The sequence below is a fragment of the Mugil cephalus genome, chromosome 9 (assembly GCF_022458985.1).
Source record: "Mugil cephalus isolate CIBA_MC_2020 chromosome 9, CIBA_Mcephalus_1.1, whole genome shotgun sequence".
Taxonomy (NCBI): Eukaryota; Metazoa; Chordata; class Actinopteri; order Mugiliformes; family Mugilidae; genus Mugil; species Mugil cephalus.
The window spans coordinates 20,102,403-20,116,974 of NC_061778.1; the positions used below are offsets into that span (position 1 = coordinate 20,102,403).

At 42.4% G+C, this 14,572-nt stretch overlaps 1 protein-coding gene across 3 annotated transcripts in view; it reads left to right on the forward strand.

Annotated features, from left to right (window-relative positions):
- The window catches only part of pik3cb (phosphatidylinositol-4,5-bisphosphate 3-kinase, catalytic subunit beta), a 46,757-nt gene extending 37,756 nt beyond the window's left edge, over positions 1-9,001 (forward strand). For all 3 annotated transcript variants that reach the window (XM_047593922.1, XM_047593920.1, XM_047593921.1), the window contains 7 exons: positions 92-201; positions 340-418; positions 2,453-2,620; positions 2,734-2,857; positions 2,946-3,091; positions 5,834-5,966; positions 7,223-9,001. In XM_047593922.1, the coding sequence (XP_047449878.1) occupies positions 92-201; positions 340-418; positions 2,453-2,620; positions 2,734-2,857; positions 2,946-3,091; positions 5,834-5,966; positions 7,223-7,360 (898 nt within the window). In that variant the 3' untranslated portion in view covers positions 7,361-9,001. The remainder of the gene's footprint in view (positions 1-91; positions 202-339; positions 419-2,452; positions 2,621-2,733; positions 2,858-2,945; positions 3,092-5,833; positions 5,967-7,222) is intronic.
- The last annotated feature ends 5,571 nt before the right edge of the window (positions 9,002-14,572 follow it).

Genomic DNA, 14,572 nt, shown 5'->3' on the forward strand with positions numbered 1-14,572 from the left:
ACTGCTGTTCATACAGAAGTGTGTGAGAATCTCTCTGATAGGAAGCTCAATATCAGGTGTAAACTTCTCTTCTCTCTCATCTTGCCATCAGTGTAGAGAAGTGTCGGTACATGGACTCTAAGATGAAGCCACTCTGGATTGTTTACAACAACAAGCTGCTGAACGGAGACACGTTGGGAATCATCTTCAAGAATGGAGACGGTAGGAATCAGAGAATCAGAGGATTTTAAAGAAAGAAGGGGTAGATGGGGCCATGCAGACAAGGGAATAAAATACTACATTTTCTGTCCTGTAAGTAAATAGTTCCCCTATTCATCCCCACTCTTTTCCATTTCCTAGACCTGAGGCAAGACATGTTGACCCTCCAGATTTTAAGGCTAATGGATCTTCTTTGGAAAGAGGCCCACCTGGACCTCAGGTGAGTGTTTTTGTGCATCCGTGTGTGTGTGTGTGTGGGGGTGGTATGGGTGTTAAATGAACAGACTTTGTGGGGAGGGGAAGCACTGGTGGGCTGCAACAGAAGGAAGGTAGACACTTAATTATCCCCGTGTTAGTTTAACCTCCAACCCTTATACACCCTGGACGCCCCCATCCATGCACAGAAACGCTGCATTCAGATACAATATGTCTGTTGCAGCTTAATTTAATCCACACCTTTGCACTTTGGCAAACCCCCTCTTCTCCCATCATACACTGACACATCTGGATCTGAGCCCTGGAGGGAGTTGTTTTGAGACTTGAGCTTGTAGATGGTGCTTCAGATTACAAGGACATGGGTTCAGAGTTCAAACACGGGGAAGAAAAGCAGGCACAATGTACTGAAACCTATACGATACAGTATATTTTACCGCATACAACCTTGTCAACTGTGTGATTTTTTTTTTTTTTTTTTTTTTTTTTCTTTCTTAAACTCGACACACTGTAAGTTAAGGAAGTGCCTTTGAGGCGTTTGGTCTCCATTAACCACCAAATGAAATCTAGAAGCTAACTCTGCTTTGAGCATTGTGTAAAGGCAGTTAGATAACTTGGGGGCATTAAGTAACTATATTATAAAAGAGAAGAACTGTTCCAAGGAGGCTTTGTGCAGACCACATAGTTCTGCATATGACAAACCAAAGGCCCACTGCCATCTGGTGGAAGCAAAGAAATGGCAATAGGGGAATAAAGAGGAAAATGATGGTTCGTTCCATTTGCCCTGTCTCAGTTCACTTTGAACAGTATATTCTATCGACATCGACAGTCTGTGACCTGCATCACTGACTACATCAGTTTCTGTACCTATGAAGAAGGTACAATGTTTCTCCAGCAACAAAACCTGGGTGACCCCAGAATTTAAGATCGTGTTGAAAGAAAAGAAGAGAGTTATTAAAACTGGAAACAAAGAGGAGCTGAAGAGGGTGCAGAAGGAGCTGAAGAGAGACATAAGGAGGGGTAAGGACAGCTACAGGAGGAAGCTGGAGGAGCGCCTTCAGGGAAACAACACTAGAGAGGTCTGGACAGGCCTAAAAACCCTCTCTGGACACGGCAAGAACACGCCCTCCCACCAGAGCCCAGAACAGACGGCATCGCTAAGCCACGTCCTACCCCCTTCCCCTGAGACCATCTCTGTCACAAACAACAGCACACCTCTCTCCCCCCTCACTGCTCTCTGTCGGGGTGTTCACCTAAACAATAAACTGGACTGGACACAAACGCAAACGCTCTGTGCAAGAAGATTCAAAGTTGTCTTCACCTGCTGAAAAGACTGAGGTTCTTTGGAGTGCGCAGGTCACTGCTCCAGACTTTCTGTGACTCTGTGGTGGCTTCTGCCATCCAGTACGCAGCGGTCTGCTGGGGGAGGGACAAGAAGAGACTCAACAAGCTGGTCAGATGGGCCGGCTCTGTCCTGGACTGCTCTCTGGACTCCATGGAGGAGGAGGGTTTTGGCCAAGCTGACATCAATCATGGACAACCCCTCTCACCCACTGCATCAGACAGAGGGGAGCTAAGACTGCAGACTGCTGCATCCACGCTGCAAGAAGGAACGCTACCGCAGGTCCACGAGGCTGTACAACACCAGCCTGAGTTAACAATTCTCTTTGAGACCTGATTGGTCCTTTTTGCAGATTCTTTTTGCACAATAATCTGCTTTTTTGCACTTTCAACGTTTACTATCTTAGTAATTTTATTTATTCATACAATTAATTTAATTGTTTTTTTGTATACATTTCTTACCTAATCCTGTGCTACTGTGACAAGGTCATTTCACATTTTATATGAGTGAACTCCTACTTAATATTTTAATCTCTGAATTACACTGGAACTGGATCTACATACCTGCATTAATAGACATCGCTATGTGTGCTGTTTTGGTGATTTTCTTTTAGATTTACCCATAAAATTCTCCAGGGTGGATATATTCATAATGTTCAGACCAATTACGTAAAGTTTGTTTCTTCTCTGTCTCTTGCAGAATTGTACCATATGGTTGCTTAGCAACTGGCGACCGGACAGGGTTGATTGAGGTTGTGTCATCTGCAGACACGATTGCAAACATCCAGCTGACAAGCAGCAACGTTGCAGCGGCTGCAGCGTTCAACAAGGATGCTTTACTCAACTGGCTCAAAGAGAGAAACTCTGGGTAAGATGGTGTCTGATGTTTGAGTTAAACCCTTAAGACCCACAGCCACTGTTTACTCTGAAGGTATATGTGCACATGCCAGTTGTTGAGGTGTGTATGGTGTGTGTCTTCAGCGATGCTCTTGAACGGGCCATCGAGGAGTTCACTCTGTCATGTGCAGGCTACTGTGTAGCTACTTACGTCCTGGGCATTGGAGACCGCCACAGTGACAACATCATGGTCCGCAGCACCGGGCAGGTTAGACAAACACTGCAGGAATCATCCAGACTCTGTTCAGATGTTCTTGTTTCTCCGGCGCTCTCTCATTGGCCCTGTTGTCTGTTAGCTCTTCCACATAGACTTTGGCCACATCCTGGGCAACTTCAAATCGAAGTTCGGCATCAAGAGGGAGCGCGTACCATTTATCCTCACACACGACTTCATCCATGTCATCCAGCAGGGCAAGACGGGATACACAGAGAAGTTTGGCAGGTTTGTGCTGTTTTTGAATTATCTTCAGCCCTTACCACTCTCTTTTAGTGCAATTCCCAAGTAAACTGTTTATTGTCTTTTTAATGATAGGGTTGCCACTGCTATTACTGTTACAGCACTACATCAGATTGACCTTGCACCAGGAATTCCCCTAGCTTCTAGTTCATCTGTCAGAAATTGCAAGGTGTGCTTTATTTTCACAGGACGCAAACGTTTGCTTGACTTACAATGCAGTTAAACATTTTACAGTAAAGTAAAGCAGAATGAATAAAAGGATGAATGAAATGCTGTTGTGTTGTCAGACAATAGTATTGACATCAGATGAATGAGATGAGATCAATGAATTAGAGATTGTCCTGCAGTTCCCTATCCCACCATCAGTGGGCAGTAGAGACTCAGGCATTGATGAGTTCCTCTTCTCAGCAAATGTCACTGAAGAGAAATGTGCGCAGTTTGAATTCAGTTGGATGAACCTGTTTCACAGCAGACAATTTGACATGTTTGAGCAGGAAATGCCAAGTTGCGCCTTGGGGAGGTCCTGCTGTTGTAAATAGAGATTCTCTGGATTACTGCCACAACAATGGGACCTCAGCCATCATTTATGCTAATTATTCCATCTGTGATTTTCTTGCTGTGGCAAGTCAAAATGTCTGCTGGGAAAATTTTAGCAGAATGTTACTTTAGAGAGGGGAAGACTGACTCATGCACAGTTGTTGAGCTCTCTCATCTTCACTCAGACGTCAGCAGTGTCATGCGTACGTGCACACATGCACATATGTCTCTAGGCTGAGGAAACCATCTCCTCTATGAACTGTTTTATGTGATATATAAAGAATATAAATTAGGCACCTCTGTTGTCCTAAAGCAGGGCATTTATGTGGCTGCTGATTCCACATAAATACTATTAGAAGGCAAATTCAGCAGCACTACACTACCAGTCAAAAGTTTGGACACACCTTGTCATTGAATTGAATGAGAACGTGTGTCTGATCTGGCAAATCAGGTTTATTGATAAAGTTAATATGTATTCATGCTGTTGTTTTGATAGAAACGTTAGTGTGTCAGTGCTTTCAAACAACTTTGCACTGCAGTACACCAATTTAATGTGCAGTTTGAATCTTTAACACAATGTTTATCAAGTCAGAGATTGTGCTGACTTATCGTTTGTGGAGAAAACGTGAACGTGTGATGAAAACACATCAGATAAGTGCACATTGGTGCAGTGCTTTAAGTGTGGCATGCAAAGCTTTCATCAACTGCCAAGCTGTACATTGTTTACTAAGTTGAGGTTTGTGATGGAATCATCTGATGTGAGAGTGGAAATACCCAGCGTCAGCGTGACGATTGCCTACATTCATAACATTGCATCAACAGCGTAAACATCTGGAAACAAGGGTGACAAACATCAAGTGTTCATGCAGCTGACTTTTAAAAGCTGAAAGAGAAAAGGCAACTGGACTTGGTAGAGTTTCTTAAAGATGTTTCACCAATCCTCAAAGAAGCATCTGCACATGTTCTACACATGAACACGCATGCAAAGAATTTGTCCTCTCCATTTAACGCATCCCAAGCGAGGACATTTGGGGCAGTGGGCAGTTCTTCCAGGCTGTGGTTTGCAGTGTTAATTAATGAGTTTACACCAAATAGATGGCAAATAGAAGTCTGGCTGGAAACAACATCATTTTAATCACAGTTGCTGGAGACATTTAATATTGAATTGCACTGGCTGAATGCTGAATTTATAATGTACAATATACTCAACAACAACAACAATTTATTCATCCAGCTGCACTGCAGTGTGTTGGTGAAGAGCAGCCCAGATGTGTTCATCCTGCCTAACACGTTGGCATGAGCTGTTATCTGTTAAAAAAAAAAGTAGAAAAAAAAGAGAGAGGAGTACAGTCGGGGGCACTTCTGCGTCACATAATGTGGTATATGTGGGTCCAACAAAAAGAACACAGTGTGCCACATTAGGCTGGAGACGTCAACACAAATTATTTAGTGAAAGAGGAAATGGGCTGGTGGAAATGTTCCTCTGTGTCAGATGCTTCAACAGCTTCCTTCAGTGCCTCTGGGCCTTCTTATTAAAGTACATGTATATCTAATCTATGTAAATATCAATTATTTTATGAAAGTCAGCTTATGTCAGAAAGGTCAGCCAGGTTTCAATAAACCCAGAGGAGTCTGCACTTTTAATGATCATTTACTGAAACAAAGTCAGGTTTCACTGAGTCACTGGTTGGTTGACTTGACACATAAAGGAAGTGTTTGTCAGCGACTGTGCGGTGTGTGTGGGGAACCTCATTTAGTTCACTCACAGCCAAAGTGAGAAAACAAACATCTTTATCATAATCACCCGGACACTCGAGGTGGTTCTGACTGGTTTTTATACCTTACTTCAGCATAAAATAAACAGATATTACAATTACAGTAGTAATGCTATTCGTGATGCTATTCATGTTCAAATTAGCTTTTTCACTTAGTATCATTTTAAGCACTGTAAGTCACTCAAAAAAAAAAAAATAATAATAATGATGTAACCTTCCACACCTAAACCAAACAGGTGCAGATCTTTATGTCAGTAGGCATCAGTTTTTGAACTGCATTGATTTCTGGTTTCCAGAGGCATCAAAGAACCGTACAAGAAATCCACTCAATAGGAGTGCATATTGTGTTTACCGGGGATGCTGCCATTGAAAGCTGAATGACGTGGTAGTCATTTTCTGTGTTCTTTTCTCGTAGTTTCCGTCAGTACTGTGAAGACGCCTATCTAATCTTAAGGAAGAACGGCAACCTGTTCATCACTCTGTTTGCTCTCATGCTGACTGCTGGGCTGCCTGAGCTCGGCACAGTCAAAGACATCCAGTACTTAAAGGTATGACGAACGCGCGCATGTACACAGTAAAATCAGCATACCCAAATTAACACTGTAAAGGTTGATCTTAGCACTTTTAAAGTGTCTATATGGGTCCACACCTCAGAGTGTTAATTTAACACTTTTTCAAGTGTTGGTACCTTTACACTAAGTTAGTGTAAATTTGACTCTTCTTATAGTTAAATTTTACACTGCCTAACACCAACCAGTGTTGTTGTTTTTTGACTTTTATGTAGTGTTAGCAATTAACTATCTCAGAGGACTGTTTCTTAACTACACAAGTGTTACCCCCATAACACTTAAGAGGTGTCAATATAATTCCTATATAATCCTCCAAAAAATACTTGGAAAATGAACTTTACTAAAATAAAAAGGTATTCATGTTTGGCAGTTCAAAAACATTTATTTTCAAACTTGCAGCACAAATATTAGAACATGCAACAGTAAGGCACAATGTATGTATGTAGCGTTAGCACCACTTTAGCACGCTAGCTAGCAACTCCGAACCATTAGCATCATCTTATCGTGTTTTATATAACTCTACCCAGAGTATTATTTACTCTACCAGTGTATGTCTAGTTTAACATCAAGAATTCAACTCTTCTCAATTTGCTGTGTAGAAATGTTGGGGGCAAAGGAACACGCTATAGCTCGAGCTTAGCATATATATATATATGTACACTTTAACCTGGCTCAAAACTGTCTGTCCTCATCTGATTACATACCAGGTGGACTTATGAACTAAGCTCGAGACAAGAACTTTACTCAGTAGACGTTTGTATAGATTAGCTGAAATAACACACCAGCGCAAGGTCACTGACATTTTATTTTTCGCTTAGAAGTCTCTTAATGTTGTCAGCTCTAAATGTGCTTATTCAAATAGTCACTCCTAATAGTGAGCCTGCGTTATGCTTAATTCAGACAGATTTGTACATAGAAATCTTAAACCTGGTGCTGAAGGACGTTGCTATTTGGTAGATCATTAGTTAATCTGTCACTAAGCAAAATAATTTGTAGGTGACGTGTGTCAAATGACACCATATTTACTTAATAAATTCAGCAGGTTAGGTCAGTAAGTCTTTTATACAACTAATGCTCAAAATAATGCCAGGAGATGATGTGACCACACTAATTAATAATCAGTGACACACTTAATCAGACACATTTAAATAGATTTGTATTAGTGTGTATTTGTGCCTGTTTGTTTTACGCCCGCCTTGTCACTTGTACAAACTGAATCCCTCTCCTCTCTTCAGGACTCTCTGGCTCTGGGGAAAACGGACGACGAGGCGCTGAAGCAGTTTCGCCAGAAGTTCGACGAAGCCCTGAGAGAGAGCTGGACAACCAAAGTCAACTGGATGGCTCACAATGTGGTCAAAGACAACCGCTCCTAGGGCAGCAGCAGCCCCTCAGAGGCTCGGGGGGCCATGGGGCCGAGAGGACACACTGAGGGAATGTGTGCGTTCGTGGGATGGCCAAGACGTGCCAAGGAGACGGTGGGAAAGCCACCCTCGTTTCAAGAAGGGAACCTAGCAGAATATCCCAGACATGAGCAGACTGACTCACATGTACAGTTACCCCGCACCCTTACTCACTGTACCCCTCCTCACCTACACGGTGCTCCCCCCCCCGAACATTCAAACTCATGGTCTTGTGACATTTCTGTGGAATCATAGTGGGTAAGGTCATTGCAAGTTTTGCACAGGCATAACAGCTGATGGATTGAGAAGCCAAAGGAAGGGAACTGAAGCACCCACTCTACCCACACTAAACCTTCAGATGTGACCTGTCCACACGGGGCAGGCTGAACCACTGCTTATAATATGAAGCTTGGCAGTGGTCACATTTTTTTTTCAAAAAAACTCTGCTTGAATGGACTATGAATGAGCACATAGTTTGACGACGCCCCTGAACTGTTTTGGGTAGTGCAGAGAAAATGGACGAGAGTGGAAAGGGCGGAGCGGAAAAAACAAAAACATCTGACCCCCTATGTCTTAAAAAAAAAAAAAAAAAAAGAATGAATGTGCACCACGGCTGCAGGATGTGCATCTTAACACTCACCGCTGTCTCAAAGTGTGCCTCAAAACTACACGAAGATTGTATCGTTTGTGAGGTTCCTTTTTCTTTTGCCATGTAAGAATTGATCCTGAGAAGTCTATGTGCCAGGCTACTTTACGAGTCCACGAAGACACCTTGCGAGGGACAGGCTGCTGGGAGAAGAAGGTGCTCTGAGCCTTTTGGTCCACTATTTGTATCTCAGCTCATTGGGACCATTGAACACTGGAATGTTTTTAGAGAGTCATATATATATGAGAAATTTCAAAATAGTCTTTTAATAAACTCAACACTTTATTTTAGTTTATTTTGAAATGACAACATGTATTGTTTCTGCTAATATTATCAAATCAAAAAGCATTATTGGACGGAACACTTATCGCTACCCAGTATGTCGTCCTTTTAAAGCCCCACCCAACTCACTGTAGTAACCTTCACGAGTAAATTGGCTGAGACATAACCAACGCTTTTAACATGTTTGGACCAAAACAGGAGGCAAGTGTTTAGTCATTTTATTGTTTATACGTTGTTTATAAGGACCTGTTTCCAATGAATGTGCAAATATGTGCCGCTCTCTTTTTAAGTGTATTTGTTTTTATACGAGCAGGTCTGGGTGGGATGTATCAGTAGGGACATTACACTGCGATGCAAAGCTACTTCCTTGTTTCGACATATGGTGCTCTCCCAGCATCTGCATCTGTGTTTGATCTGTGCAATATCCGAGTATATGAACCATATCTTATTATATATATATACATATAGATATATATATAAAAAAAAAACACCTTGGGCCCAGGCCTGAGCCTATAATGGTTTGTCTGCTGGTTTATGTGTGATGCAGCTGTATTTCGCACCACTAGCCTTCAGAAGTCTCAGACACTGGATATTGTCAAATGTACAGGCTTTTATTGTTTTGCTGTTTTTTTTTTGTTTTTTGTTTTCATAGGAGTCTAATTAAAGTTATTTTCCACTGTGCTGCATTTCCGCCCCGGTCCATTTTCTTCCTCTGCCCATGGATGTGGGTTTTGTGACCGTGCGCCCACTTAGGATTCGTGGATTCGGTCTCTATTTTGAAAACTTTATTGATTTCACACTAATATAGCCAGAATTATTTTCGCAAGAGAGAACTTGAAAATAAAGCAGCTCAGATCGGTATCCTGGAAACCGTCTTAGAGGAAGCCTCCACATTTTCCTTTTAAAACTCAGTACTATTACAGCAAAGGATTCAACTGGAAAACTAATCGATTATTTTTACCCAGGCTAGGGTGTTGAGATTATACAACAAGATCAAATTTAGAACTTTAAGGTAGTGTTATGCTGATGATTCAGTGAACTGGGATGTTTCTGTATTTCTTTTATTTTATTTCACATGTAACAACCTCCTGGTCTCAGTTAGAAGATGCACAATACTGCAGAGGGGAGAAGATGGCAAATCTGAGCATGAGCATAAAATACAGGTTACAGGTCACTTTGACACAGTTACAGGGATGAGATGAAAGCACACTCTCTGCTTGACATGGTCACTCTCCAAGCAACCTGCTAGGAGTTGCTTTAGGGCAAAACAGAAAACCCACAGAGGTAAAAATGAGAAACGAGTACACCGAGTACAGCACTGAACAGCAGCACATTTTGAAATGTGAATCCATCTTCATGAACGATTTGCATCGGTGACAGTAAAGGCCTAGTGTGTTGCCAGCCTGCTGAAAACCTGATACTTCACAAACTGGTACACTGATCAGCCATAACATTAAAACCGCTAACCTGTGAAGTTAATAACACTGGTGATCTTGCCACGTCACAACACCCCCATGTCGACAGCAGGGGGAGGGGGCGATCCTTGCATCCTGTTGCCGTATGATCCCCGGCCAGGCGACGCACGCTCACCTGGAACATCCATGTGATTTTAAAAAAACATGATGCAACCTTTTAATCATTGCTCCAGTTCTGATGCCGACATTTCCATTGTAGACGCTGGCAGCAGCCTATGGGGGTTGGCATGGGCAACCTGGCTGGTCTCAGGCTACACAGCCCCATACCGAGAAACCACTGCCGGATGGAAGCCCACTGGCCAACCTTTGCTCCCACTCACCATTTTTCCTTCCTTGGACCACACCATGGTGTGACCCCGTCATCTCGCCATCCAACCCTGGCTCTTGTCAAATCCTTCCTCTCTGCCCTTTTTTTTTTTCTGCTTCTGAAATCAAATGAGGGCAAAACATTCACTTGCTGTCTAACATGTCCCACCCACTGACAGGTGCCGTGGCTACTTGATATTTTCTTGGCCTGTGATTATATCATGACTGGTGAATATATTATAGTTTAGGCTGTATTTTGAAGCTTACTGTGCCTACAGTGTCCTCAGCATTCGGACTTACGGCACATCATATACATTCACTGGCCACTTTATTAGGTACACTTGCTAGTAACAGGTTGGACCCCCTTTTGCCTTCGGAACTGCCTTAATTCTTTGTGGCGCTTTCAAGACTTAGACTCAACTTTATTGATCCCTTTGGGATGAAACTGTATAGAGTAGGTGAACCAGGTTGTGGTCCGAACAACAAGGTTTCAACAAGATGTGGGAAACATTCCTCAGTGATTTTGGTCCATATTGACATGATGGCATCATGCAGTTGCTGCAGATTTGTTGACTGCACATCCATGATGAGAATCTCCTGTTACACCACATCCCACAGGTTCTCTATTGGACCACGAGAGTACAGTGAACTCATTGTCATGTTCAAGAAACCAATTTGAGATGATATGAGCTTTGTGACATGGTGCATTATCCTGCTGTTGTACGTTCAGATATGGTATTCTACGTTCCTTGGTTGTAACAAGTGGTTATTTGAGTTACTGTTGCCTTTCTATCATCTCCAACCAGCCTGCCCATTCTCCTCTGACCTCTATTATCAACAAGGCATTTCCGTCCACACAACTGCCACTCCCTGGATATTATCTCTTTTTCGGCCCATTCTCTGTAAACCCTAGAGGTGTTTGTGTGTAAAAATCCCAGTAGATCATCAGCTTCTGAAATACTCAGACCAACCTGTCTGGCACCAACAACCATACCACATTCAAAGTCACTTAAATCCCCTTTCTTCCCCATTCTGATGCTCGGTTTGAATGTCAGAAAATTGTCTTGATCTCCTGCATTGAATTGCAGCCATGTGATTGGCTTATTTGCTATTTGTGTTAACAGGCAATTGAACCTAATAAAGTCACCACTGGGTGCAATAATAACTTTATATGATAATATGAGCCTATAATAGTTTGTCCTTATGTGCTGGTAGATGTGACACAAAATGTTGCAGTGTGAATGTGAAAATTATCTGAGGAAAAGAAGACTGAAATAACTTACAGATTGCCTAAACAATTGTTACTTTATCACCTGGGAACATCTGGATGTGGCAGTTGATTGCGTTGATGTGTGAAAAGAAAAGCTGCTACTGATGGTGGTCTCCTGTTATGGAAGAAATACGTGTTTCCACGGCTGTTGAAGAAATGTGGAGTGACAGGAACAGTATTTCACCCTTAAATGTAGCAAAACAACAAGTCAATCACTGAAAATCATCTGTGCATTATTCATTAAGACGACTATTTGATTCCTTGTACCTTTTACTCTTTACTTGCACAAGTCATTTATCATTGTAGGGAAAGGACGGGACCCTGAAACCAGTTCAGTTAAATAAACTTCTGCTGTTATTCATGTTATTGTTTACACATGAGCACTTGAGCACAAGTCAAAGTATTATCTGAGGACGAAAAATACCTTGGTTGTTTTGCTTGTTTAGAATGTGGCACAAGGTTAACTCTCCTACCCACTCTTACCCACAGTGTGTTCAGTTAATTTAGTTTTCTTCAAAGCTGCGTTTCACTCTTGCGTATGTGCTGCTTCAATTGACCTGTCTCTACACTTACATACTGGAGGGATCTTTGTTATAACCACTCTGCTCATCATGAAACTTCTTTGTCGTCTGAACCTCACAAAGGAGCTGTTTTATTGTGGTTTGTATGACTTTGGAAACCACTTTCTTTTCGCTCAGTGGGGAATGTTAAGTCGACGATCATCATTTATTGATTCTCTGTCTGCCAAAGCTACAATCACTCAGCGTGAATCATCCACTGTATACATTGTGTGTTGTTTTCCACTACGGTTACGTAACACAGTAACCTGGAAGAAGGGCTGCTCATAGGGAGGAAAGACACATCCTGGACACAGATGTAAATAAGTGATATTAAATACCAACTAAATGTGTAAGCAGGATACAATGATGAGATCAATATGCATGTTAACAAAGTATTCAGAGCTCTTCACCTTTTCCAAATAAAACAACTCTTATTCAACACTTTGTAGATGCTTGGGATTTCTATCTGGGCTTTTGCTGGACTACTGCACGTATCCTGACGATGCTCCAGCATCAAATAGCTAATCAGCCAGTCACATGGCTGCAATTCAATGCAATTAGGCATGTAGAGGTGATCAAGACCACTTGCTGAAGTTCAAACCGAGCAAACAGAAACTGATGATCTACTTGGATTTTTAAGCACAACCATCGCTAGGGTTTACAGAGAATGGTCCGAAAGGGAGAAAATATCCAGTGAGCGGCAGTTGCGTGAAAGAAAATACTTGTTGATGTGAGAGGTCAGAGGAGAATGGGCAGACTGGTTGGAGATGATAGAAAGGCAACAGTAACTCAAATAAGCACTCGTTACAACCAAGGAATGTAGGATACCATCTCTGAACGCACAACACGTCCAACCTTAAAGAAGATGGGCTACAGGAAACTGGGACTACAATTCACACAGGGTCGCAGAAACTGGACAATGAAAGATGAAAACGATGGCCCACTTCATACAATGTGCATGTTAAATGGCACACTACTGAGTATTGTTGCTGACCATGTCCATCCCTTTATGACCACAGTGTACCATCTTCTGACACCTACTTCCAGCAGAATAATGCACCATGTCACAAAGCTCATATCATCTCAAACTGGTTTTCTTGAACATGACAATGAGTTCACTGTACTCCAATGGCCTCCAGACTCACCAGATCTCAATCCAATAGAGCAGCTTTGGGATGTGGTGGAACAGGAGATTCTCATCATAGATGTGCAGCCGACAAATCTGCAGCAACTGTTTGATGCTGTCATGTCAATATGGACCAAATTCTCTGAGGAATGTTTCCCACACCTTGTTGAAAGTATGCCACAAAGAATTAAGGCAGTTCTCAAGGCAAAAAGGGGTCCAACATTTTACAAGCCACCTAATAAAGTGTCCGGTGAGTGTATAATATCCAATAAGTTCATTTCCCTCTCAGTGTGACCTATTTGTATACTGGGCTCCAGAGTGCACGCGGTGACACATCGGAAGCAGGGACAGAAACGCCTAAAATGCAGAGGATTTCTGGTTAGGTAATCATGATAATCATGACCAGTAGTCAAGGCTTTCTGGGCTTTACAGAGAGAACCACCCACATCATGACTCAGTATTCTTTAGGATATTCCACCCACCTATAGGATATCCCAGTCCGCTGCCCCTGCTAACAAGTGTGTGAGGTTTAAACAGGGGCTGGTGAAAGGAGCTACTGATGAATAAGTCTCCTTTTACTCTCCAAGTGAGATCCACCTGCACCGCTAACGACAGACAAAAGAAACACCTGTTTCTTAAAGCAACCACGTGAGAGGCTAAGGGAAGCCAAGAAGAGTTCTTCATGAGCTGGCAGGCTCTACTGAGAGACATAGTGCTGGCTGAATGCAAGCAGAGGGTGGATGTGACAGACTTGATTCTCACATGTTTGGTGAGTGGACACTGAGCACCATGAGGCAGACAGCAGGGTGTCGTTTTGTTGACTAGAGTACTATCTCAGCATGGGTGATCATCTCTTGGATCTGGCACCTTCAGAGCTGAGTCCAGATTTCTGCACTGAGCCATTCAGTGGAGGCGGGTTGACTTGGGAAAGTGAAAATATGGTGTTGTGGTGTACGGTGCCAATATGTGTGCACTCTCCAGACTCATTCACTCATTACAAACTGTGATGAATAAGCTTGGCACCATAGTCCCCATTCATCATCGTGGTCTGTAGAACAAAGATCTGGGGTGACACCAGACTTGTAAAACCCTCACGTTTTTTCAGGTGTTGTATGATGCAATCAAGAGGAGGGAGGTATATCTTCTCAGATGTTTTCATTGAATGAAGTATCTTATGTCATGGCTGAGTCGTTTGTATAACAGTACTAGTCTTTTTTTTCCCCTCTGCTCCATATTGTGGGCATGTTAAAACGCAGCTCTCTGAAAGCAAGGCGGCACCGCACACATACACACTCTTACAGATGACGCAGTTGACGATGGAAAAAAAATCATGTTTATCTGACCAGCTTGTTTCGAGCCACCCACTGCTGACGTGTTGTCATGGAAATTAAATTTTGTTACTATGTTCGCAATAACTTGTCATTTCGGGCACTTGTCTGACTCTCGTTAGAGTCTCTAACATTCCCAAATGCCCAGCCCTCTAATATTTAGTGCATGTTGGTTTTAGTTTGATGTTTTCA